The sequence below is a fragment of the Scyliorhinus torazame genome, chromosome 7, assembly GCF_047496885.1.
Source record: "Scyliorhinus torazame isolate Kashiwa2021f chromosome 7, sScyTor2.1, whole genome shotgun sequence".
In the NCBI taxonomy this organism is placed as follows: Eukaryota; Metazoa; Chordata; class Chondrichthyes; order Carcharhiniformes; family Scyliorhinidae; genus Scyliorhinus; species Scyliorhinus torazame.
In genome coordinates, this window is record NC_092713.1 from 86,771,426 (window position 1) to 86,799,311 (window position 27,886).

General features: G+C 51.9%; 1 protein-coding gene across 1 annotated transcript in view; it reads right to left on the bottom strand.

The window, feature by feature from the left end:
- The window catches only part of LOC140426353 (complement component C8 alpha chain-like), a 94,613-nt gene that overhangs the window by 23,135 nt on the left and 43,592 nt on the right, over positions 1-27,886 (bottom strand). The window contains exons 4-6 of the mRNA XM_072511011.1: positions 24,897-25,050; positions 5,380-5,566; positions 3,608-3,790 (exon numbers count right to left, since the gene is read on the bottom strand). Of these exons, the coding sequence (XP_072367112.1) occupies positions 3,608-3,790; positions 5,380-5,566; positions 24,897-25,050 (524 nt within the window). The remainder of the gene's footprint in view (positions 1-3,607; positions 3,791-5,379; positions 5,567-24,896; positions 25,051-27,886) is intronic.

Sequence of the window (27,886 nt, forward strand, 5' to 3'; positions counted from 1 at the left end):
ACATGTTTTGGGCTTGCCCCAAGCTTGCTGGGTTCTGGACAGCCTTCTCCGAGGCAATGTCCAAGGTTGTGGGGGTGAGGGTGAAGCCATGCCCAATAGTGGCCATCTTCGGGGTATCGGAGCAGCCAGTGATACTCATGGGGAAGGGGGCCATCGCCCTTGCTTTAGTTTCCCTAATCGCACGCCGGAGAATCCTGCTCGGCTGGCGATCGGCAGCACCACCCACAGCTGCAGACTGGTTCACTGACCATTCGGAATTTCTCCACCTGGAGAAGATTAAGTACGCCATCCGAGGGTCAGAGGAAGGCTTCCTGGATACTTGGGGGCAGTTTGTCGGTCTGTTCCAAACCCTGTTCGAGGCCAACAACGAGGAGTAACCTAATAAGAGTTTTTTAAAAAAACACCAAGATAGATGAGGTACCAAAAGACTGCGCAACCCGGTTGGGGGGGGGGGGGGGGGCAACCCTCTTTGGGGGGGGTGGGGGGGAGGAAGGCAGGGAAACCACGAGAGATGATTCCATTCTGTGGGGGGGGGGGGGGGGGAGAACCATAAACTGATCCAGAGGGCAATGAAAGGCACGTCGGGTCAGTTAAATGAAGGACAAACTAAACCTCTGTATAATAAAGGAAATTAGCACGGGCGAGAAAAATGGGATGTGTATATATACAACTGTTTATAAATATGAGAAATGCCAATAAAAAGACGTTAAAAAAGAAAAAGAAAACAGCTTGTGACTATTCAAGCTGTGAAACTGATGCATGTCTTTTAAATCACAGCAGATTGAACTTTTAGTTACATAGAAAAAAACAATATTTTGCACCTTCTTTGAAGTTAAATATTTTAGTAAGCAGCTAAAAAAGAATTGCTAGGATCTTCAGTTGTTTAGGTGTGAGATTCTGCTGACACCAGGTGAACATGGGAAGCTGGAGACAACATGTCCATGGGAACACACGTTAGTCCCAAATCGGAGTCAGAGTTCTGAGCTGAGGGCACTATTTTGTAATAAAGTAACTTTAGAAGTGACAGGAACCAGATGCAACACCCCTCTCGGATCAAAACACTTTTGAACATCACAAGGGAAACAATGTAATCAGAGTTCAATGAGCTGAAGTCATGCTCAACATGAATACATAGTCGTGTTAGAAATAATTCAGATTAAAGCTACCTTATACAATCAAGAGTAAAATAAATAAAGTTACTTTACGATAATGTCATATGAATTTAACAACTGCTAGAAGGGGAATATAAACCCTAAAAAAGGGGACAACCAGCAGAGTCAGCTCTCATAGCTGCCCTCGGTCATGGGAAGGATAGAGCACAGAAACCGAGCGGAACAGCGAAACCATCTGAGGAAGATCAAAAGCGAAAGAGAGATTGTCAAGATAGACCTAAAGGTCTTTTCAACCAACCAGGAGAATCCAGAAGCAAGGGGCAGAATCCTCCCGCCCCTCACGCCGGGTGGGAGAATCGCCCCGGCGCCGCGCGAGTCCCGCCACGCCGTCCCGACGCCCGCGCGTGATTCTCCCACCCCGCCCCAAACCGGCGTGGCGTGAATCACGGCTGGCCGCTGGGAGAATCGCCGCTTGCCGTTGGTAATGGGCGAGCGGCGATTCTCCGGCCCGGATGGGCCGAGCGGCCTGCCCAACACGACAGGTTCCCGCCGGCGCCATCCATACCTGGTCGCTGCCGGTGGGAACAGCGTGGGAACGCTGGGGGGGGGGGGGCAGCCTGTGGGGGGGGGCGAGGGGGTTCCTGCACCGGGGGGGGGGGGCTCAAAAGGGGTCTAGCCCACGATCGGTGCCCACCAATCGGCGGGCCGGCCTCTCTGAAGGATGACCTCCTTTCCTCCGCTGCCCCGCAAGATCGGTCCACCATCTTCTTGCGGGGCGGCCGCGGGGAGGACGGCAACCGCGCATGCGCGGGTGACGTCATTTACGCGGCGCCGGTCGCGTCATTTACGCGGTGCCGCTTTTACGTGGCGCCAAGGCCCAGCGCACGTAAATGACGCGGCGCCACTCCTAGCCCCCCGGGGGTGGGAGAATAGGGGGCTGGGAACGGCCTCCGACGTTTTCATTCCGGCGTCGGCAATTAGTCTCCCGATGGAAGAATTGCGCCCAAGATATTTTTACTTTTCTGTAAAGACAGTGATTGCATCTTTCAAAGGAAAAAATATAATAATAAAATAACTTACAGTTTTAACCTGAAACAGTGGTTATTATAAAGTCTACTTTACTTACGTAGCAAAGTGGGACCCAGGATCGATACTATTAAGTGGTAAGTAGATAAAATTCTTCTCTGAAGATATGGGTTATACCGGGGGATAACTTGAAAATATAGATTGACCCGAATAGCACCCACCTAAGTCTGCATAGGAGTCAGGGAGTGAGAATCCCTGTTCACCATTTAGAATGTCTTATTGACCCTTTTTGGTATAGGGGGGATTCTAAGAATAGTGGTGAGTGTTTTACTTCAGAAGATCGCGTCCGTGGAGTCATAGAGATCTGCAGCACCGAAAAGGCCCTTCGGCCCATCATGTCTGTGCTGGTCAAAATCTTTATTTTTAATGTTTTTATTAAGGCATTTATATATACATATATGTATATACATCAAACACAACCAAAACCAAAAAGAAAACACACAAGAAATCTTATCACAAATAAATAACCAACACCCCGCTCCCCAGCTTGTACTGGTCAAAAACAACCACCTAAGTATTCTAATCCCATTTTCTAGAACTTTGCCCATAGCCTTGTATGACTTGGCAGTGCAAGTGCACAGCTAAATGCTTCTTTAAAAAGCTGCCTCAATCTTAACACCAACCCTACAGAACCTCCTCCCCAATCACCGGCAAAGACCCCTCAATCACTGTCATCAGGTTCCCCCCTCCCCCCCCAAATGAGCAACACCCTACTATGGGGTCGCCCTGCCCCACCCTTTCAGGGTCCGCCACCCCCTTCCGGCCTTGCCCCTTGGCAGTACCAATCTGGCACTGCCATGTCCTTGACCACCCGGGAGCTTCAATGGCCTCCGAGTCCAAACCGGTGTGGTCATCGCGTCCTTTTTGGAGACCAGTCGTGATTCCTGCCGGCTTCAGGTTGTATTTCCATGAGTGGGAGGATTACAGGAGCTGAGTAAACTCAATTTAAAGCCAATTCCGCATATTTAAATTTGAATTTGAATATGCTCATTTGGCCCACGCCGTTGCTGGGCATGAACCAGGTTACGTTGGTGCCAGAAGATCCCATTGGTAGGAAGGGGCAGAAAATTCCACCCAGTGTTTTAGTACAACATACACCACAACCTATATTATTCTGTGCATGCCACACCACTGTCTTTATGTTGTTCTGTATATGAAATCCAATGAAGAAAACTGCAGCACCCATGTTAGTTTATGTTTTACTCACATTATATATGTTAAAAAAATCTATAGAATCTCACCCAGAAACATATGGAGGAAAAATAACAGAATCACAAGCAGAAGATTTTCTTGTAAAATAAACCTTTCTTGTTCACTGAGTGAAATCACAAACGCTTTGTTTATTTTTACGTCCTGCAATAATTATTTCAGAATCAACATTTGACGATTATAATCTGTCATTTACTTACCTTCCCCGTAAACCGTGTTAGATTTTTAACAAATGTGTCAGAATCTGAAAACCCAATTGCGCCTCTAATATAATTAATTTTTAAACCAAATTCCATTTCAACTGAGTCTAGAGTTCTCTCTTCTGTTGCTAAACTTTGTGCATCATTGAAAACCTCCGTGGTGAATCCAGAATCAGCAATTGCCTACGAACAAAGTACAAACAAGTTAACAATTTTAACAGTATTTAGAGATAACATTTGTTATCTTCTAATTAATTACGGCAAGATTTATGGTCGGAATTGCACGTCAACACATTAACTTTTCATCGCCATCTTTCTCCCTTCACCTCATGAGCCACTGACTTATGCTGCCATAATGCCCCAGCGGCCTAGAATCAGCATTGGACTGAACAGGCTCCTATCGTACGCTAAAGCTTTCAGATGAAGAGCATTAAATAGGCACAGCACAGAAAAAAGTTGTAAGGGAAGAATAGCCACGAGAGACAAAGTTAAGTGAAGTAATCTGTAACAGAAAAGATGAACTGGTTCACTGCCAGTGATTATATTTACATGACAAAATAATCATTCAGCATCATTCTTTAAATTGGAGCTGAGTGAGTTTCTGAAAGCCATTGACATTTCCAGTTATAAAAGGATATAACGGTAAATGGACTTGGCCCTCAGTAAGAGTGGATGGGGGAGGGGGGGTGGGGGCTGACAGAAAGATACCGCAACAACACTAATCAGCTCACAAATGGCCATTTACTTATACCCGCCCCTGCCTCCAGGAAGATCATCCAAAGGTGCAAATGCGCTAGCTGGCTTCGCCAACACTAATGTTTCATATTTTCCTGCCTCAAACTCGCCTCCATGGGACAGGGAAGATTCTGACCAGTGCGAGCAGTGAAAGAGGGCAAAGCTTAAGCTTTTTTCTTTCTGTGGAACCAAGGATGTCACCAGCAAGTTTGATTATGGACGAGTCAGAGAGAAACAGAAGGAACTTTCTTTACAAAGGTACCGTCAATCACTCCAGCATTGTTGATTTATAAGGTGAGATAGACCCATATCAAAAAACAAGGTTTGCATAATTTATTATTTTTGATGTTAAGTGTCCTTGTTTTATGCAGAGAATGTTGTTTATTCTGAGGTAGACCTGATTTTTCCCAGGGGCTCTGCTGAATTTCCTGTCATTACTCTGGGAGTTCCCAGTTGATATTGCAAGTGGTGAAACCTGTCAAAGATTAGTCCGAGGTGCTGTGGATGGTCACTTGCCCCATGCAAATTAACAATGACTCCATAAATTCTGGAGGGGCTAGCACTGGAGGGCACCAGTAGCTATGATCCTGGCACAAGGCCTGGGGTTTCTGTCCAAGAATGTTTGAGACCTGTGTCTTGAGACCTGATCTTACACCTGTGTGAGTTCTACATCGGTTTGGGAGCACCCAAAATTGACATAGAGCACCATCAACAAAGAAGAAAACTCCCAGGTGTCAGTAAAATTTCTGCTTAATTTCTGAAACTGTATATTTGGTCAATGGAGGAGCCTACTAATTTTTACATTTTTTACAATATGAGATTAAATGGCCTCAGGGTGACCATTGGTATGTGTTGAATACCTGGCTGGACAGCAGCAATGTGGAATATAGTCAAAACTTCGGACAATTTAGCGATGAGAGCAATGATAGAATGAAATATTTTTATTGGATGGACCTGCCTTTGAAATATTTTAGCAACTAGTGAAGGTGTGCAAACCTGTGTTTCATATCTGCCTGCAAATCAAATTCACTGCTTACCTCGAAACGGTATTTAAATAAATTGTATGGTTTTCGGAAATATTTCTCATCATCGTTGTAGTAGAGATGTTCACACTCACTATCATATCGCAGTTCCCTCCAGTCTCCGTTGTACACATACTCACAATATTCTCCAAACCCAGGATCTAAAACAGGTATTCCATCTTCTTTTGTTAAGATGTTAAAGCTTTAAAAAAATTGGAGAATAGATTCAGCATTTCATCAATACGTGCATGTTTTAATATTGCAATGCACTGCTGGCAATTCTGAAACTCGTGATTCTGAAGTAGTGTTCAAAACAGGCATGAAATGCCCACCCAAGCCCATAATGTGAGGCAGATGCCATTTTGAGGTAGGTACTGAAAGAATATAATGAGGACTCGTTTTCAATATTGTTTCCAATTGTAATTTGGGTTTTGGAGGACCCACAGCAGCAGAGGCGGCCCACCATTGGCCAGGTCCCGCAGCTCTCAATGGGGTTTCCCCATTGTCCACCTCCTTGTCGCCAGGATCCCGTGACGGTGTCTTACCGTCAGCAGAACTGGATGATCCCCCTGCTGGAATGGGGCGAAAATCTCACCCATCATATTTGGTGGAGAAGACCCCTAGTGAATGGTTAATGACAGAATTCCCACTCCCATTCACACCATCGCTGTATCCATCTCCATTCTACACCCCCCCCCCGCCCCTCCCCCGCCCCAGCCAATCTGACTCCCCCCTTGTTTTTGAACTGTGCCATGGACGTTTTATGGCAGAAGTTACCGGAAGGAGGCTATGGAGCTATTGGGTGTCTCAACAGACATTGCTGCAACAGTGGGCAGACGTAGCAGAGCACGTGACCACCCGGAGTCTGATACCACAGCCCTGGCAACAATGCAGGAGGAAATGCAATAACCCAGCCAGAACTGCTGAAAAAGGATTTTTTAGAGACTGCACAAGCCTGCATCACTCTACTTGTAATCCAACACCAGTAGGCATTTGTCAGAGTGAATGTACTGACAGGGATATAATGGATGGGCAGTGTGTAGAAATAATGTACATGGAGTTATTACCTCAAAATGTGCAAACAGCACTGAAACATAGAACTGATATACTAACAAAGAATCAATACTGGAAACTTGTGAACTTCAGATTCCTTGGGTGTTGGCTGCAGTATGATAGGTCTTAAGAAGTCTTCATAGTCACATGCAGGTTAACTTTAAGTCTTTATTGACTCTTAGAACTATTTACAAATATACTGTAAAGGATACAAGCTAAGAGCTGTCTCCATTCTTGCTGGTACACACGGCTCTGTTCAACAGGAGACTGACCTTGGATGCATGTCACGTGCTCTCTTACATCATTGTGTGGTCTCAGTCCTGCATTAATCCTACAGGTGCCAGATTCTTATTCTATAATTTACAGCACAGAAGTTCCCTTAGATCTAATTCAGAAAGCTGCAAGGATTGCTGTGGAAGGTGGGTGTTATGCCTGCCTCCAAGCTGCAAGCTCCCCAGGACTTGATGGCTGAGGAAGTGCATTCATAATGCAGCCACTCAGGTTGAGTATCAACCTGCAAATCCTCCCAACACAGTCCAATGGCAGGTGGTAAGAGCAGAAGAGATTCCTGGTCAGGAATGTGAAGGAAAGAACTCTGGAGCCGCTACCACCATAGTTCAGCTTACAACATGATGTAAAAGTGTATGTTCTCACAGTAACGCACGCTACAAGGAGTGTATTGTGTTCAAATGGATTCATTTGTGATTCTTCCAGCAGAGATATCAGCAGACTCTTTGCCAATATTGTGATGCTGTATAATAGTCATCTGATTTGATGCCATTGGCTGGATTCTCTGTTCCTGAGACTAAGTGTTGACCCCGGGGAAGGTTTTGTGGAGTTCTACAACAGCAAAACTGGCACCACATCTGGACCGATTCAATGACCATTAAGGGGCTAGCACTGGCACCACATGGAACACAATCAATTCCAATGAGAAATGGTGCCAGATTAGCCGGGTCCATGATTTGCACTCAGGAGGCTGACATATAAACACTTCACACCCCACACACACCATCCCAGTCAACATCAAGGTGGCAGCAAGAAAGGTGGCCCCAAGGTTCACTGATGCGGAACTGGAGACACTGCCAGACACCATGGAGGAGAGGCGGCGACCTTGTACCACGCTGTGCGCCAGGCTACATGCAGGTTGTAGAGGTGGCAGCGCCATGGGCAACACCATCCGGACCGGCCAGCAGTACCGCAAGAAACCGCACAACCTCCTCAGTGCAGCACTGTGATCCTGGCACCAACCCCCCTCCCACACACCCGTAACCCCACCCACCACCACCACCACCTGGAGGGCGGCTGAACCCCCACCCTGCACCACATGCCGATACCCAAACCAGCCGCCTTGGCCAGGTGCCTTGGCCACTGAAGCCACTGGTTACCCATCCCCTAAGCTGCATGCACTCTGCCCCCGCCCCCAAGTGAAGGCCACTCATAACCACCGGGAGCGGGAGAAGACTGGAAGGGTATTGCCGCACTTGTGGCCACTCAGCGCAGCAGAACAGAGGGCACTGAACATGGTCAATGGGCCCGAAGAAAGCGCAGTTGCCGGGGTGAAGGTAGGCACCGGGTGAGGAAGTGAAAAAAGTAGCAGTGTAGCAGAGTAGCAGTTCTCCATGGCATGGGTGTCACCTTCCACCATCACCACCCTCACACTACTCGCACAACAACACCACTCCTCCAGCACACGACCTTCACACCAATTGTACACCAACACCACTCCTACAGCACACCACCCTCACACCACCCCCACACCACCCGCACACCCTCCACCATGCCTACACCACCCTCACACCACCCTCATATACATCACCACTCAACACCACCCCCACACCTTCACTCCACCACCACAACCACCCCGACACCCCCTTCCCACCTCCCCAACACACCGCCTCCCAACACACCCGCACCACCCCTATTCCCCAAGCCCCCCCCCCCCCCCCGCCCCCCAGCCCACAATGCAATCATACATCCAGTCTTGTGTCTTGCAGGAGCTGATGATGATGGGGCAGACTCTTCTGGTGTCCCCCAGCAACAGCCAGAACTCCACTTGCCGAGCAGTGACGAGGACACCGACAAGGGCGGGAGCACTCAACCCGCATCCTGAGACACCCTGGAGCTGAGTCCGGGGATGACCAGATTTCCCATCACAGCTGTTTTCAACACCCTCCACCATCCCAGAGAAACTCACCTCAGTTGGGCGTATGAGTGTAGAGTCTCCTGGAGCACTATCTGGTGTGCACCACACACATGCTCCGGTACAGCAGGTGGAGAGAGGAACTCGCGAGGGAGCGGACCGTCAGAGGTCGCACCGACCCCAGGGACTAGCTGCTGTCCAGACAGGTTTTGAGCTTCCAGAACGGACAGTCCCATCGATTGTGGCGATGCAGTCGCAGAGCCAGGGACTACATGAGGGGTTGCCAGTGAGCATTCAGCATCTGCAGGTGCTGTTGGAGGAGTCCAACCAAATGCAGGAGCAGGAGGTGTTGCCGACCATGCACCACCCAGACCAACACATTGGGGGCAAAGGTTGCGGTTATGGATCAACATGTCCAAGGCCTGAAGCACTTTGTGCAGGCAGGGGCCAAGACCCAGGACAGGGCTCCTCTATCACTGGCAGCCATGTACCACAGCCACTTGGACATTGCAGCGACGCTCTTGAGCATGGCCCAGTCACAGCGGGCCATGGCTGAGAGTGTTGGTGGTATTGCCCGGGTGCTGGCCAGCATGGCACAGACACAGAGTGAGGTGGTCCCGTCCCATAGGGAGACAGCGCTGACTGATGTGGCACACACCTAGAATGTGGTGACACACTCGCAGAGTGATGTGGCTCAGTCCCAGAAGGAGGAGATCTACTCCCTGTGCTCCATGGCCACGAACGTGCAGACTCTGGTCGAGACAGCAGCATGCGGCTGGCCCCTGGCTAGTCCTACCCCCTGCGGTGAACCTGTAGACGATCAGAGCGTCCCATGCCCGTTGCCCCAGGCACACACGTTGTGCGGCCTCCCGTGCCTGCCCAGGCCCCATGTCCTGCCCATCCTCGCTCTCCCCAAGATCCTCCTCGTCGGCATTCATCCTCCTCCTCCAACACGTTGCCCGTCTGCTGCGGGATGTGGTGGAGGATGCAACAGGCCACCACAATGTGGGAGACCATCCTAGCGCTATGCTGGAGGGCCACTCCAGAGCAATCCAGGCATCTGAACCGCATCTTCAGGATGCCGAAGCATCGGTTGATCACACCCCTGGTCGCAGCATGGGTGGTGTTGTCGTGGGTCTCGGCACCAGTCTGTGGCTTCCGATTTGGCGTCATCAGCCACGACCGCAGCGGGTAATCCCTGTCACCCAGGGGCCAACCCCCTCCAGCCGGGGGTGTGCTTCAAAGAGGCCAGGAACTGTGGAATGTGCCAGGATGAAGGCGTCGTGCACACTGCACATGTATTGAGCGCAGACAAGCATGATGGTCACATACCAGCAGCATGTTCATCGAGTGGAACCACTTTTGGTTTGTGAAGATCATCTGCAGGTGCTCAAATGGTGACACGCATCATGTCCATCACCCCCTGGACCCGGGGAATCTCAGCGATGGCAATGAACCCCTCTACCTGGGTATCCTGGTGGGGTCGGTCCACATTGAAATGGATTTATCGTGCTGACTGGGCACCGAGCTCTGTGAGATTCTGGACAGATTCCTACTCGGTTTTATATTTTAAATTATGACTTATCTAAAATATATATATTACTCTTGAATCCACCAGGATGATAAAATGACCAATAGTCTTCTTGTTGAAAGATGAGCTATTTAATGAGTAATAAATAGTTCCTTTACTCAATACTAAACTAACAATCAAGAAATAAAGTGCAATCCAGATAACTATATAACTATACACTATTATAACAAACTAGTTCTAACTTCTCTCACTCTAGCTATTCTATGTCTTGCATATTCACTGTTCTGAATCATCTGCATCATCATCTGACTTAGAAAAGGCGGGAATCCAGTTCTTATAGTATCTGACTGTGAGACATCTAGTGTTGAAATGACTGTACTGCATTTACATACATTGAGCATGTATATTGATATCTGAATATCACTACATCCCCCTTCCTTTTTAACATTTTTTTTGAAATATTTGAAAAGAAAATTTACATAAGAAATGCAGCGTAAACAGTATACAGTAATCACTAGATTATTGAAAAGTTTGTCTTCTTCTTCTCCTTCTCAACTTCAAAGGTGATGAAGAATTCTTCAGTTTGTTGTGAATCAGTGCATTGGTTTGCATTCTTCTTTCAAGTTGTTTGGTAACAAATCAACATCTGGAAAAATGTTGACAGTATCTTTGACTTGAAGTAGATCTCTTCTATTTCTTCTTAGAATGGATTCAGCAGAAGTTCTGATCAGATAAGATCTTGGTAAGAATTGCCTAATTATGTGAGCTTTGTCAGACCAACCTCCTTCAGGAAGACTGAATCTAACGATATCATCATCAGATAGAGTAGACAGTTCTTTTGAATGTTGATCAAAATATATTTTCTGACTCATTTTCTGTTGTTGCATTCTTTGAAAAAGATTTTGTTGTTCTTGATCAGGAAAGTGTAATTGAGGTAATGTTGTCTCAACACTCTGTTGTATAACATTTGAAATGGAGATAAGCCTGTTGATAAAGGAGATGTTCTGTAATTGAGTAAAGCTAAGTAAAAATCAGAATCAGGGGCGTCATTCTCCGACCCCCCGCCAGGTCGGAGAATGGCCGTTGGCCGCCGTGAATCCCGCCCCCCGCCCCCGCCGAAGTCTCCGGTACCGGAGATTGGGCGGGGGCGGGAATCGGGCCGCGCCGCTTGGCGGGACCCCCCCCCCTCAATTCTCCGGCCCGGATGGGCCGAAGTCCCGCCCAGAAATTGTCTGTCCCGCCGGCGTAAACCAAACCTGGTATTTACCGGCGGGACCAGGCAGCGTGGGCGGGCTCCAGGGTCCTGGGGTGCGGGGCAATCTGACCCCGGGGGGTGCCCCCACGGTGGCCTGGCCCGCGATCGGGGCCCACCGATCCGCGGGCGGGCCTGTGCCGTGGGGGCATTCTTTCCCTTCCGCCTCCGCCACGACCTCCACCATGGCAGAGGCGGAAGTGACTCCCCCCACTGCACATGCGCGGGAAACTGTCAGCGGCCGCTGACGCTCCCGCGCATGCGCCGGGAAACTGTCAGCGGCCGCTGATGCTCTCGCGCATGGGCCGCATTTCCGCGCCAGCTGGCGGGGCAACAAACGCCATTTCCGCCAGCTGGCGGGGCGGAAATCCCTCCGGCGTCGGCCTAACCCCTCAATGTTGGGGCTCGGCCCCCAAAGATGCGGAGCATTCCGCACCTTTGGGGCGGCGCGATGCCCGTCTGATTGGCGCCGATTTGGGCGCCAGTTGGCGGACATCGCGCCGTTGGGGGAGAATTTCGCCCCTGGGGCACATTTCCCGCCCCGCCACATTTCTGCCCCGACCGGCCGGCGGGAGTCTCCGTAACACTGGCCGGTCAATGGGGTTTCCCATTGTGGGGCAGCCCCACGCCGTCGGGAAACCCCCGGGCGCCGGCAAAACGGAGACTCCCGCCGGCGGAGAATGACGCCCCAGATTCTTTAGATTTGCTGTTTCATGATGTGAACACCTTTCTCTGCTTCTCCATTTGATTGTGGAAAGTGTGGGCTTGAAGTAACATGTTGAAAGTTGTATTTTAATGAGAAATCATGCTATTCATGACTTGAGAAACAAGGGCCATTGTTCGACATTATGATACTGGAATACCATGTCTGGCAAATATCTCCTTGCATTACTTTATGACATTGTTGATGTGATGTCGTTCAGTTTCACTAACTCAGGAAAATTGGGAAAAAAGTGAATGACTACAAGATAGTCTTTTCCAAAAAAGTGAAAAAGATCAGCACCAGCCTTGATGGAGATGTTACTAGATCATGTGGTTGCAGTGGTTATTTACATTGTTGATTTTGATGGGATTGACATGTTGAACACAACAATATCATGTTTGCAATATCATTGTTGATACCAGGCCAATAGATAGACTGTCTGGCACGTCTTCTACATTTTTCAATGCCTAGATGACCCTCATGTAAACTCAACAGCATTTCAGAACGCATGCTTTGTGGAATTACAGCAATCTTGTCTCAGCAGCATACCATCTACAATAGTCAGTTCTGACTGAATGGATTGATATTGTGGACAATTACCTTTGGGCCATCCTTCTTGAAGATGTTTCATAACTTTCATCAACATGGTATCTTTCTGTGTTTCAATTAAAATTTGTTGAAATTTGACATCTGGGGCGTCATTCTCTGACCCCCCAGCGGGTCGGAGAATGGCCGTTGGCCGCCGTGAATCCCGCCCCCGCCGGTTGCCGAAGTCGCCTAAGGGAGAAAAGTCGGCGGGGCGTTAATGGCGCTGCAGACGTCGGAGAATGGCACGGGTGTGCGCAAGGCAGCCAATTTTGAGCCTGCCGATATTCTCCCGTCCGGATGGGCCGAAGTCCCGTCGACGTGATGACGGGTCACGTCGACGTAAATCAAACCTCCTTTTAATCGGCGTCAACCTGTGCTCCAGGTTCACGCCGACCAGCGTGGAGGTGAGTGACGGCCTGGGGGGTTGGCCGCTGGGCAGGTGATGGCGTGGCCGCAGTCTGAATGTGTGGGGAGAGGTGTGTCTCGGGTTGTGTGTGTGTGTGTGCGGTGGGGGGGGGGGGTTGTTAGAGTGGTCTGGGCTCCGGGGAGTGCCGGGAGGGGGGTCCGTGCCGGGGAGGAGGATGGGGGGCCCGTGCCGGGGAGGAGGATGGGGGGTCCGTGCCGGGTAGGATGGGGGGTCCGTGCCGGGGAGGGGGATGGGGGGGGGTCCACGCCGGGGAGGAGGATGGGGGGCCCGTGCCGGGGAGGAGGATGGGGGGCCCGTGCCGGGGAGGAGCATGGGGGGTCCGTGACGGGGAAGAGGATGGGGGGCCTGTGCCCGGGGAGGAGGATGTGGGGCCCGTGCCGGGGAGGAGGATGGGGGATCCGTGCCGGGGAGGAGGATGGGGGGTCCGTGCCGGGGAGGGGGATTGGGGGGGGTCCGTGCCGGGGAGGAGGATGGGGGGCCCATGCCGGGGAGGAGGATGGGGGGGTCTGTGCCGGGGAGGAGGATGGGGGGCCCGTACCGGGGAGGAGGAAGGGAGGCCCGTGCCGGGGAGGAGGATGGGGGGCCCGTGCCGGGGAGGGGGATGGGGGGTCCGTGCCGGGGAGGGGGATGGGGGGCCCGTGCTGGGGAGGGGGATCGGGGGGGAGTCCGTGCCGGGGAGGAGGGTGGGGGGCCCGTGCCGGGGAGGAGGATGGGGGGCCCGTGCCGGGGAGGAGGATGGGGGGCCCGTGCCGGGGAGGAGGATGGGGGGTCCGTGCCGGGGAGGAGGATGGGGGGTCCGTGCCGGGGAGGGGGATGGGGGGGGGGGTCCGTGCCGGGGAGGAGGATGGGGGGCCCGTGCCGGGGAGGAGGATGGGGGGGTCTGTGCCGGGGAGGAGGATGGGGGGTCCGTGCCGGGGAGGAGGATGGGGGGCCCGTGCCGGGGAGGAGGATGGGGGGGTCTGTGCCGGGGAGGAGGATGGGGGGCCCGTGCCGGGGAGGAGGAAGGGGGGCCCGTGCCGGGGAGGAGGATGGGGGGCCCGTGCCGGGGAGGGGGATGGGTGGTCCGTGCCGGGGAGGCGGATGGGGGGCCCGTGCCGGGGAGGAGGATGGGGGGCCTGTGCCGGGGAGGAGGATGGGGGGCCTGTGCCGGGGAGGAGGATGGGGGGCCCGTGCCGGGGAGGGGGATGGGGGGTCCGTGCCGGGGAGCGGGATGGGGGGCCCGTGCTGGGGAGGGGGATGGGGGGGAGTCCGTGCCGGGGAGGAGGATGGGGGGCCCGTGCCGGGGAGGAGGATGGGGGGCCCGTGCCGGGGAGGAGGATGGGGGGTGGGTCCGTGCCGGGGAGGAGGATGGGGGGCCGGTGCCGGAGAGGAGGATGGGGGGCCCATGCCGGGGAGGGGGTTGGGGGGGGGGTCCGTGCCGGGGAGGGGGATGGGGGGCCCATGCCGGGGAGGGGGATGCGAGGGCAAGTGAGTTGGTCCACCTGGCCAGGTGCCAGCCTCCAACAGTTGGACCCATGCGGTCCATGCCACCTGGCTGAGTGGAGGAGGGGATATGGGCAATGATGACATGTCGTCGTTCCCCCCCCCCCTCCCCCCCCCCCCCCCCCCAAATCAGGCCGTAATGTTTTCCGATCATCCAGCGATGTTGGCCGCCGTGGCGGCAGCCGCTAATGTCTATGTTGCCCTGGATGAGGAGGAGGAGGAGCGTGCCAGAGAGGCGGCGCAGGCTGCCGCAGAGGGGCAGGCGGCAGCCGCCCAGGCTGGAGGGACACCTGACCGACAGGACGAGGAGGGGGAGGAGGACGTCGCGGCCCCATGGCAACGGAGGCATCCGAGGGCGCCCCGTGTGTACCGGCCCCGGCATTCATACCAGGACCTCACGGACCGGGAATGCAGGAGGAGACTCCGGATGAGGCGGGAAACCGTGGCACACATCTGCCACCTGCTGGCACACCTGTCACCGCGTGGCACTGGCGGGGGACACCCTCTCCCCGTGTCCGTCAAGGTTACGGTGGCACTGAACTTTTATGCAGCGGGGTCATTCCAGGCATCGAGTGGGGACCTGTCCGGCATATCGCAGACATCGGTGCACCGGTGCATCCGGGCAGTGACAGATGCCCTATATGCCATGGCTCACCGCTACATCCGCTTCCCTGTGGACCGGGCCAGCCAAGATGCCCGGGCCGTGGGCTTCTCTGCCGTGGCCGGGTTCCCCATGGTCCAGGGCGCGATCGATGGGATGCACGTCGCCATGCGGCCACCTGCAGATAACAGGGCCGTGTTCACCAATAGGAAGGGGACCTATTCGATGAACATACAGGTGGTCTGCGACCACCACATGATGATCCTGCACGTCTGCGCCCGTTACCCAGGCAGTGTACACGACTCATACGTGTTGTCGCGGTCATCCATCCCCGGCATGTACGAGGGACGCCATCCCCGGCTGAGGGGCTGGTTGCTGGGCGACAGGGCTACCCATTGCGATCGTGGCTGATGACGCCTATACGGATGCCACGCAATGAGGCGGAGAACCGCTACAATGATGCCCATGTAGCGACAAGGGGAGTGATAGAGAGGTGCTTTGGCGTGCTGAAGATGCGTTTCAGGTGCCTGGACCATTCTGGGGGCACCCTCCAGTATCGGTCAGATAGGGTCGGCCGCATCATTGTGGTGTGCTGCGTCCTGCACAACATAGCCCAGCAGAGGGGCGATATGCCGCAGGCAGAGGAGGGCGGAGTGGAGGAGCAGCAGGAAGAGGCGCAGTCCTCCCCAGATGAGGGGGATGGGGGCAATGGTCAGGGCAGACGGGCTAGACACAGGCGGGTGGCTGTCCACCGTTACCGGCTGGCCCAGCGGGCACGGAACAGGCTGATAGCCGCCCGCTTCACTGACTAGCTGGGCGTGGGAATCGGGTAGTACGGCCACAGACCGCACACCATGGCAACAGCCGACCACTCACACCCCCCACCCATCCACCCACCCAGCACCCTCACCCCCCTCCCCAACCCCACCCACCCCACCCACATGCACACCACCCCCCCATTGCCGATCCACCTGCGGCACAATGGCCGGGCTCACACAGTTGCGGGTGGACGCGTGTCTATTGCAGGCCATGGAGGATGATGACAACCCGCCCTGCGATGAGCTCCTGGCTCCACATCGTTGGACTATGTCTGACCCATGGCCACAGTACCACCATCCACCCGGACCATCCCTTCATGCGGCTGTGACACTGCAGCGCACGGTCCCGTCCTCTGCCCGGGGGGATGTTGATGGCGGCCCAGGGGGAAGGGGCAGACTCACCTGGGGCTGAGGTAAGACCACCCCTCACACACACACTTGCGCTCAACGTACATGGCACCCCCGCACGCTTTGGACAGAGCACAAAGGCAGTTTCTGTAGGTGTAACATTGACTTTAATGACCAAAGGAGTTCATGCACGTGCCCTAGCCCCTAAAACTCATCTGTGCCCTGCACCCGTGCCAACTTACTCGGTGTCTAATTGTTTGGCCTTACGGGCCCTTTGACTACGTCTACGTGGTCCCCCAGACGGTACAGCAGAACTGGAGGTGGACTCCTGTGATTCCTGCCCTCTGACACGGGATCCCTTTGGCGGCCGTTTCCTGGGGCGTCCTGGCCTAGATGGGCCAGGCTGCGGCCCGGGCGACTGGGATGGCGAGCTGCCAGCCTGTCCTGCCCGTTGCCCACCCGATGCACATGGGACGGAAGGGGGGGGAGTCCGAGGTGTCGCGGTGATCCGGGACCTCCCCTACAGGGGGACCAGGGACGGACCACACCACCTCCTCCTCCCTCGGGGTGCCCGATGGCCCCCAGGCCTCTACATGGGTGGGGGATGCGAACGGACTGGCCATCCGACGCCCCCCCGACATCTGGCGCTGCCAGTCCTGGAGGCCCGTGCTGGTATCGACAGGGGTCTGCAGGTTTGCAGCCATGGAGCCCAGGGGATTGGCAAACCCTGTCTGTGACTGTGCGACGCCGGCTCGCACATGGCCACAGGCGCCGATGCCCTCAGCGATGGCCTGCTGAGACTGGGCTATGGCCTGCAGAGACTGGGCTATGGCCTGCTGAGACTGGGCTATAGCCTGCTGAGACTGGGCCATGGCCTGCAGAGACTGGGCCATGGCGTTGAGCGCCTCTGCCATCTGGCGCTGGCACTGGCTCATGGCCTCCTGTGAGAGGGCAGCCATGTCCTGGGCCACAGACGCCGCCTGCACGGAAAGCCCCAGGCCTCGCAAACCGTTCCCCATGTCTGACAACGTCGCAACCATTGCCTCCACCGCGGACGCCACCCGTGCGGTGTCGGCCTGGGTGGCACGCATGACCGGGACCACTTCCAGCTCCTGGACGCGGGTGGACTCTTCCACCTGCGACTGCAGCCGCCGCAAGCCGGCCGTCACTCTTCGCTCGTCTCCGGGTCAGTGGTTGCATCGGATCTATGGGTGGGTGTGGTAACTCCAGGAACCCGGGATCCATCTGGGCGGCAGATGTTCGCTTGGGCTGGGCTGCCCTCCGACCGCCCGGCCCCTCTGCTGCTCCTACCTCCACCTGCTGTACCGGGACGGCTGTGTTGTGCGCACCAGTGAGTGTACCAGACGCCTCATCACTAAAGTGCCCAACAGAGGTGAGTGTTTCTGTGATGGTGGAGGGTGTTGGTGACAGCAGTGGCGTTGTGTCGTGCTCTTCGTCCCACTCTGAGTCCATGGCACTTTGGGGTGGGGGTTCGTCTCCACCCATCCACTCTTTGTCACTGTACGGTATTTCGTCTTCCTGGGTAGTGCTGTCCCGGGTAGGGGTGTCCGGGGTAAGGGTGTCCGGGGTAGGGGTGTCCTGGGTAGTGGTGTCCTGGGTAGTGGTGTCCTGGGTAGTGGTGTCCTGGGTAGTGGTGTCCTGGCTCGGCTGTGACGGGGGCCTGTGGCTGCCCCTCTCGTCGCTGGGTGGCACACGCCTGCGTCGTCGCACCCGCACGTGACGGGGGCGTCATCTCCCTGTTGCTCCAGGTCTCTCCGTCTCCCGTGGTCTCCAAGGGACATCCCGCGGGTGTCGCATGCCGGAGGGTCCGGGTCTCTCCGTCTCCCGTGGTGTGCGAGGGGCATCCTGCGGGCGTCGCATGCCGGAGGGTCCGGGTCTCTCCGTCTCCCGTGGTGTGCGAGGGGCATCCTGCGGGCGTCGCATGCCGGAGGGTCCATGTCTCTCCGTCTCCTGTGGCCTCCGAGGGGCATCCTGCGGGCGGTCTGCATCTGCGGGGATGGGTGCCTCGACGTTTGCTCCTGCGATACACAATGAAGCATGCATGGTTAGTCACGCAGGCAGTGATCAGGTGATATGGGGAAGGGGGATATAGGGGAGGGGGGATATGGGGTCGGGCTGTCGGTGGCTCACTTGCTAGTACGCCCCCGACATCTGCATCAGCAACCTCCCGGTCCTCAGGTCCGCCAGCCAGTTCCAGGGCCCTTTCCTTGGGTTCGGTCAGTGGCCTCTCATCAGCGGGGCCTCCTCCTGTCCTCACATGCTCCCTGGTGTTGTGTGCGCGTTTCTCCTGTGTCGGAGGGGGGGGTGGCAGGGGTAAAAGGCAACACTGTTAGGCAGGTATATGAATGCACGCCATCGGTTGCGCGTGTATTGCAGAGGTTAAGGTTAGGGCTGGATTCACTTCGGGATATGGGGGATATGGGGGAGGGGGGATATGGGGGAGGGGGGATATGGGGAGGGGGATATGGGGAGGGGGATATGGGGGAGGGGGGATATGGGGGAGGGGTTATGGGGATATGGGGGATATGGGGGTGGGGGGATATGGGGAGGGGGGATATGGGGGAGGGGGGATATGGGGGATATGGGGAGGGGGGATATGGGGGATATGGGGAGGGGAGATATGGGGGAGGGAGGATATGGGGAGGGGGATATGGGGGAAATGGGGGAGGGAGGATATGGGGGAGGGGGGATATGGGGGATATGGAGGAGGGGGGATATGGGGGATATGGGGGAGGGGGGATATGGGGGATATGGGGGAGGGGGATAAGGGGGATATGGGGGAGGGGGGATATGGGGGATATGGTGGAGGAGGATATGGGGAGGGGGGATATGGGGGATATGGGGAGGGGGATATGGGGAGGGGGGATATAGATATCGGGCAGGGGGGGAGGCTCACCCTGCCTGCTCTGACGAGGTCGTTCATCTTCTTGTGGCACTGGGTGCCTGTCCGTGGTGTCAGGGCCGCAGCGGTGACGGCCTCTGCCACCTCCCTCCACAGACACCGGCTGTGGCGTGGGGCAACTCTGCGGCCGTGCCCGGGATACAGGGCCTCCCTCCTCTGCTCCACAGCATCCAGGAGCGCCTCCACATCCCGTGACTCGGGGCTGAGCGGCGGCCGGCCATCCGGTCGGGTGTTCCGGTCGGGTGTTCCGGTCGGGTGGGTGGGAGCAGCGCGTCGTTATGAGCCGTCACGCCGTGCGGCGTGTATGACGCTGCACGGCGTGAACCACGTGAGCAAGCGCGGATCCCGTCACGTCGCTGCTAGCCCATTTCAGGCCGGAGACTTCGCGACGATTTTTGCGGCGTGACGCAAGTCGGATTTGCGCCGTTTTTTGCACCGATCGGCGGACTTTGCGCCGATAACAGAGAATTTCGCCCCTGATACAGGTAGTAATTCTTTGATTCTCACCAATTCTCTGGTGGCGGAGAATTCGGGACACGGCGGGGGCGAGATTCACGCCAGCCCCCGGCAATTCTCCGACCCGGCGGGGGGTCGGAGAATCGCGCCCTCAGTGTCAGTCATTGATCTTGTCGTATTGGCAATAGGAACCCAATTATCAAAACGGCCTTGTTGCAGTAAAACAGCACCAATGCCATTTTTACTTGCATCAGTTGAAATTTTGGTTGGTTTTGTAGGATCAAAGAATGATAAGCATGGAGCTTGTATCAATTGTTGTGACAAATCAGTCCATTCTTCAATATGTTTAATTTCATTTTTTTTTCATTTCATTCATGTTTGTCAGTCCAGATGAATTCTGTGTTCTTTCTGATCAATTGACGTTCTCGCGGATAGGTTTGAAATTAACTTCCTAGAAAGTTGACAAATCCGGGGAAGCGTAAGCCAGCCTTCTTATCTTTGGGAATTTGCATTGCCTTGATAGCTTGCACTTTGTCTTGATCTGGTTTTATGCCTTCAGCCGTTATGTTGTCACCTAGGAATCTTAAAGATGAGGCGGCAAACATGCACTTGGCCTTGTTTAACTTTAAACCATAGTTGGCAATTCTTTTGAAAACCTCCTGAAGACGCTTGATATGCTCTTTAGGCGTTGTAGACCAGATGATTATGTCGTCAACTAAACCCAAACTCCTTCTATGTTTTCGGTCATCTGTTCCATTGTTCTGTGAAAAATTTCAGAAGCAGATATGATACCAAAAGGCATCCTAATGAAACAGTACCTTCCAAAAGGTGTATTAAAAGTACAAAGACGTTTGCTGGAGTCATCTAACTGCATCTCCAAAATCCTTGAGACGCATCAAGCTTGGCAAATATTTTAGCATTTGCCATCTCAGCAGTGATATCTTCTTTCTTTGGTATTGGATAGTGCTGTCTCTTGATACTTTTACGGAGATCTTTTGGGTCCATACAGATTCTTATTTCACCTGTAGGTTTCTTTACACAGACTAGGGAGCTTACCCAGCCAGTAGGTTGAGTAACCTTAGAGATTATTCCTTGAGTTTGAAGTCTTGACAATTCAGCTTTCAGTCGATCTTTGAGTGGAGCAGGAACACGTCTAGGTGGATGGATCACCGATTTGGCATCTTTTTCAATTGGATTTTGTACTGAAAAGGTAACCTTGAAAAACATTTGGGTATTGCTGTAAGAGTTGCTGAACATCATCATTGAGTGCACTTGATTGACAAGTCTTTACATTCTTGTGCTCCAAGTAATGATGAACGAGCATCATTGACAATCTCGAACCTTACTTGTTGAATGTCTATGTTTGTGACAGTTAGGTAGCAGGATCCATGTGAAGAAATGGGGTTGCCATTGTAATCATGCAATGAGCATTCTGGAGGAATCATTTCATAATGACTCTTTATCTTGGACAGGTCCTTGGAATTCAAAATATTTGCCGAAGTGCCGGTATCCAATTTAAAAGTGATTGGAATTGTGTTAATATACATAGTAGGCATCCACTTGTTGCTTACTATGTTGACTTTTTGTTCTTCCGTTGCTTGAAGATTTTTCTCAGACTCTCGATGAGGTAACTTCATTGTTTAAAGATGATCCTTGCTTGCTTGTGGATCATGCTTGATGGACGAATGAACTACACCAACGAAGAAAGTATTTTCTAATGAGAAAATATCGTCATCTTCTGTGAAATCTTCTTGAGTGTTGATTTCTTCTGTCTTGTCCACAGCGCGTACTTTGTGACACTTTTTGTGTGTAGGTAGAATGTATGTAGCAGTTGATTGACACTGTGAAGCATAATGGTTGAGGTTCTGACATTTTAAACATCGTTTGCCAAAAGCTGGACAATTCCCCTTTAAGTGGGAGTTACCACATCTGCGGCACATAATTACATTGTCGTCATGACGTAGTTGTGATGTACACGCATGTGCAGACTTCTTCTTGAACGTCTTGCATTTTGGTGCGTAGTGCGCATGTGCAGAGCCCGAAAATGCTAGCAGAGGATAGCTTCCGTTCCTTACAGATTTCTGCTTTGCTTGTGGCACCATTTAATTTTTTTCTGCCTCGTGGTAGAGATTTGCGCTTTTTACCGTTGGATAACATGCTCGATACTGGCTTCAGGTCAGTTCTGCTGATATACATTTATCAATCGCGATTTGTACAGTCAAATCATTTTGACGAATTAATGCTTCTCTGACATTATCATCAAGTATACCATATACTATTTGATCTCTGACAAGTGAATCATGCAGATTTTCATATTTACACGTTTTAGCTAAGAGCTAAAGATCTGTGATGAAATTATTTACAGGTTGACCAGTTTTTTGAATTCTCTGAAGAAATTTCAGGCGTTCTAAAATCTAATTTGTCTGCATTTTACAATGTTCATCAAGCTTTGCTATCACTTGATCCAATTTAGTTTTATCTTCACCAGCACTAAAATGAAATGAGTTGAATATTTCGATTGCTTGCTGTCCTGCAAGGGATAGAAATAACGCCATCCTTCTAGCTTCTGGCGCACCACTTAAATCAGTAGATTCACGGTAAAGTTGAAATTGCTGCTTGAACAAATTCCAATTTAAATTTAAATTACCAGTGGTCTTTAGCTGTCTTGGTGCTTGAACTTGGTCCATTGATAGGTTGGTTGCGTCAAAGTTTTCAAAGTTGTGATGATTGCTATAGTCTAATAGTTGAATCCGTTCGTTCTTTCTTCTTTTCTATACTAAATCTTCGTTAGTCTTACGTAAAAGATTTAAAACTCGCTGGTACCATGTTACATTTTAAATAATGACATATCTAAAATATATATATTACTCTTGAATCCACCAGGATGATACAATGACCAATAATCTTCTTGTTGAAAGATGAACTATTTAATCAATAATAAAATAATAAACTGTGAGTCCATTTACTCAATACTAAACTAACAATATAGAAATAAAGTACAATACAGATAACTATATAACTATACATTATTGTAACTATGGGCAGCACGGTAGCATAGTGGTTAGCACAGTTGCTTCTCAGCTCCAGGGTCCCAGGTTCAATTCCCGGCTTGGGTCACTGTCTGTGCAAAGTCTGCACGTTCTCCCTGTGTCTGCGTGGGTTACCTCCGGGTGCTCCGGTTTCCTCCCACAGTCCAAAGATGTGCAGGTTAGGTGGATTGGCCATGCTAAATTGCCCTTAGCTAAAGTGGGGTTACTGGTTTACGGGGAGAGGGAGGTGTGGGCTTAAGTGGGGTGCTCTTTCCAAGAGCCGGCGCAGACTCAATAGGCCAAATGGCCTCCTTCTGCACTGTAAATTCTATGATTCTATGTAACAAACAGTTCTAACCTCTCACTCTAGCTATTATATGTCTTGCTTCATGTTCTGAATCACCTGCATCATCACCTGACTTAGAAAAGGCGGGAATTCAGTTCTTATAGATCTGACTTTGAGACATCTAGTGTTCAAATGACTGTACTACATTTACATACATTGATCATGTATATTGATATCTGAATATCACTACACTCGACACCTGGGAGGACCTTGTGATGTAGACGTTCAGGGCGACCAGCGCCTTGACGGTCACCAGTAGCGGGTGTCATTTCCCTCATTCCCCCGCAGTGCCAGGTACGTCATGATCCAGCAGATATATCGCACTGTCCCCCTGCTCAGCCGGAGTCATCGACGGCATGCCCGGTCCAGCAGCTCCTCAGATGGCAGGCACTGCCGGCACATACGAGGCCTCATGCGGCACCTCCTTTGCACCACCTCCTCCTCCTCCTCGGCCTGTTGCGTGGCCAGCTCGCCATCCTCAGCGGCTGCCTCCTGTTCCTCTGGACAGACTCCACTGTAGTGTATCCCCCAGGGCCGCAGCGACTAGGATGGCCGCCGTTGCTGGTTGAATTCCAATATCCATTGTCTGCAGGGGGTGAAAGGCTGACATGTTAGCATGGTCCGTAACCCCGTGCCCAACCAGGTCCAACGGGCTACATAGTGGCCCCGGTTTGGATTTCAGACCCCTTCACATGTCCCTCCCCCAATTCCCGTACCACTGGCCCCATCGGTGTCTGGCACCATGGGGGCATCTGGCCCTGGCATCCATCCCTGCTAGCAGAGATACCATTGGCTGGCATGGTCCTTGCCAGCAGTATGGTCCGCGGCCCCCATCTGATGCCCCCTTATAGGGGCTACTGTGGGCTTTGCCCTTGAGTTGTCCGTGTGCTGCCCCGCCAGCCGGTGGTGGCCATTTGGGGGGAGGGGTGGCATGGCGGAGGGTGGCGTACAGGGTGGGGGCTGGGGTGCAGGCGTGGTCCGGGGGGATCACCCATACGGCTGGTGGAACTCTGCAGAACCACGGGCCACGGTGTGTGGTCAGTGGGGTGGCAGAAAGATGGCTGCCTTGCAGGCCGTGGCAATGACGGTCCATGCCTGGACACTGCCCCAGTTCCATGGAAGTCACCCTGGTCCCATGACCCATCGCCCCATCATTCCCCCTTTGCCCTGGCAGAGGCCAGCCCTGCCCGTGTCAGGACCAGCAGCCCACGTTCGTGCCGCTGCATGTCCTACCTCCGCTCTCTCCCATCAGCCACGGCGCCTGTGTCCCGACTTTGAAAAGCACAAGTGAACCTCGCCATTGGGAATTCCCCTGGTGGAGGATGAGAATCGCAGAGGCCCCAGAGAATACCGGTTTAGGCCCGATAATGATATGCAAACAGCGTTTACTGTGTGGAGTGGAACGCAGTGGTGCCGCTGTCGCGGCTACAGAGAATTGCAATTTGGCATGAATCTGGCGCCCGCCACAATTTTGGCATCAGAACCGATTCTCCGCCCGATCGCCCTTCCCAGTTTCGGTGTCGGCCAACGGAGAAACCCGCCCTTTATGTTTAACACTATGACCCAAAATCAAAATTAACCCCTTTAAGTCATGCCTGTACGAATTTCATAATTAATACACTGCTTGAATTCTGTGATAACTGATTCATTGATGCTTTCTCAGCAACGATCGACTGACTGGATATTAATCTACTAGTTAGGGAGAATCATACAACATCCAGGCTATATTCTGCACATCACCATTATACAAACATGCAAATATAAAAGACAAAGAAATGAACAAAAGAATAAAGCCCAGCTGAATTGGGACTAAAATCATTAACACAACTTACCCATTCATAATTGCTTGTAAACCTCGGATTACATACAAGTCACTGCAGAAAGTCCGACCCTCATCTCGATTATCAGACTCACAGGTTTCCTCATCTGAAGCATCTGCACAGTCCTTCTCACCATTGCACAGTAAACGTCTGTTAATACATCGCCCTAAAAAATATTCATTATGATTTTAATCATGAATTTCACATATTGATTATTTTAGTTTACAAAGTCATTTTGAGTGTTTTCAAACACTATGTTTGGTATCACTTAATCAAAACATTCTGAGGTATATCATCCTTCTAAAGACTCTCTTCAAGCTTAGTGCTGTTCTACTCTATAAGCTCTCATCTAGCCTTCTCTGCAATTAAATATTATTTATTTTCTTGAACTTTTAGTTCAGATAGAGTTTCATTTCACTTTTCATGAGTTAAACCCAGATTGTAAAAAAAAAACTTAACGTGAAGAAAATAGTGTCAACGGACAACTAACTATTTTAGTAATTAAAAATGCAAAAAGCAAGGGGCAGTATGGTGGTGCAGTGGTTAGCACTGCTGCCTCACAGCACCGAGGTCCCAGGTTTGATCCTGGCTCTGGGTCACTGTTCGTGTGGAGTTTGCACATTCTCCACGTGTCTGCGTGGGTTTCACCCCCACATCCCAAAGATGTGTAAGTTGGGCGGATTGGCCACGCTAAATTGCCCCTTAATCGGAAAAGAAAATAATTGGATACTTTAAATTTATATTAACAAAAGGAAAATGCAAAAAGCTTGTTTGTCGATGTATTATTTGTCACACATATAGGAGATTATAGAACATAGAACACAGAACAATACAGCGCAGTACAGGCCCTTCAGCCCACGATGTTGCACCGAAACAAAAGCCATCTAACCTACACTATGCCATTATCATCCATATGTTTATCCAATAAACTTTTAAATGCCCTCAATGTTGACAAATTCACTACTGTAGCAGGTAGGGCATTCCACGGCCTGACTAATCTTTGCGTAAAGAACCTACCTCTGACCTCTGTCCTATATCTATTACCCCTCAGTTTAAAGTTATGTCCCCTCGTGCCAGCCATTTCCATCCGCGGGAGAAGGCTCTCACTGTCCACCCTATCTAACCCCCTGATCATTTTGTATGCCTCTATTAAGTCTCCTCTTAACCTTCTTCTCTCCAACGAAAACAACCTCAAGTCCATCAGCCTTTCCTCATAAGATTTTCCCTCCATACCAGGCAATATCCTGGTAAATCTCCTCTGCACCCGCTCCAAAGCCTCCACGTTCTTCCTATAATGCGGTGACCAGAACTGTACGCAATACTCCAAATGCGGCCGAACCAGAGTTTTGTACAGCTGCAACATGACCTGCTGACTCCGGAACTCAATCCCTCTACCAATAAAGGCCAACACTCCATAGGCCTTCTTCACAACCCTATCAACCTGGGTGGCAACTTTCAGGGATCTATGTACATGGACACCTAGATCCCTCTGTTCATCCACACTTCCAAGAACTTTACCATTAGCCAAATATTCCGCATTCCTGTTATTCCTTCCAAAGTGAATCACCTCACACTTCTCTACATTAAACTCCACTTGCCACCTCTCAGCCCAGCTCTGCAGCTTATCTATATCCCTCTGTAACCTGCTACATCCTTCCACACTGTCGACAACACCACCGACTTTAGTGTCGTCTGCAAATTTACTCACCCACCCTTCTGCGCCTTCCTCTAGGTCATTGATAAAAATGACAAACAGCAACGGCCCCAGAACAGATCCTTGTGGTACGCCACTTGTAACTGAACTCCATTCTGAACATTTCCCATCAACCACCACCCTCTGTCTTCTTTCAGCTAGCCAATTTCTGATCCACGTCTCTAAATCACCCTCAATCCCCAGCCTCCGTATTTTCTGCAATAGCCTACCGTGGGGAACCTTATCAAACGCTTTACTGAAATCCGTATACACCACATCAACTGCTCTACTCTCGTCTACCTGTTCAGTCACCTTCTCGAAGAACTCGATAAGGTTTGTGAGACATGACCTACCCTTCACAAAGCCATCCTGACTATCCCTGATCATATTATTCCTATCTAGATGATTATAAATCTTGTCTCTTATAATCCCCTCCAAGACTTTACCCACTACAGACGTGAGGCTCACCGGTCTATAGTTGCCGGGGTTGTCTCTGCTCCCCTTTTTGAACAAAGGGACCACATTTGCTATCCTCCAGTCCTCTGGCACTATTCCTGTAGCCAATGATGACATAAAAATCAAAGCCAAAGGTCCAGCAATCTCTTCCCTGGCCTCCCAGAGAATCCTAGGATAAATGCCATCAGGCCCTGGGGACTTATCTATTTTCAGCCTGTCCAGAATTGCCAACACCTCTTCCCTACGTGCCTCAATGCCATCTATTCTAATAGCCTGGGTCTCAGCATTCTCCTCCACAACATTATCTTTTTCCTGAGTGAATACTGACGAAAAATATTCATTTAGTATCTCGCCTATCTCTTCAGACTCCACACACAACTTCCCATCCCTGTCCTTGACTGGTCCTACTCTTTCCCTAGTCATTCGCTTATTCCTGACATACCTATAGAAAGCTTTTGGGTTTTCCTTGATCCTACCTGCCAAACACTTCTCATGTCCCCTCCTTGCTCGTCTTAGCTCTCTCTTTAGATCCTTCCTCGCTACCTTGTAACTATCCATCGCCCCAACTGAAACTTCACACCTCATCTTCACATTATGAGGCAATCCAGCCTGGGAACAGTCTCTCTTGGCAGCAGCGTGGTAAGGAAATGAAGTCACACTTCAAATCTAATGATGTTATACATCTGCACTAATGCTAGTGAGTGAAGTAGCAGAATAAGGAGGCACATGAAAGGTAGATTGGCAGGTTGACCCTGGCTCAAGGTAAATACAAAATCTGATGTGGAACTAAGTTATATAGACGCTGAAAATTGGCAGTTTGACAAAATATCAGACGACTGCTAGTGTCACATTC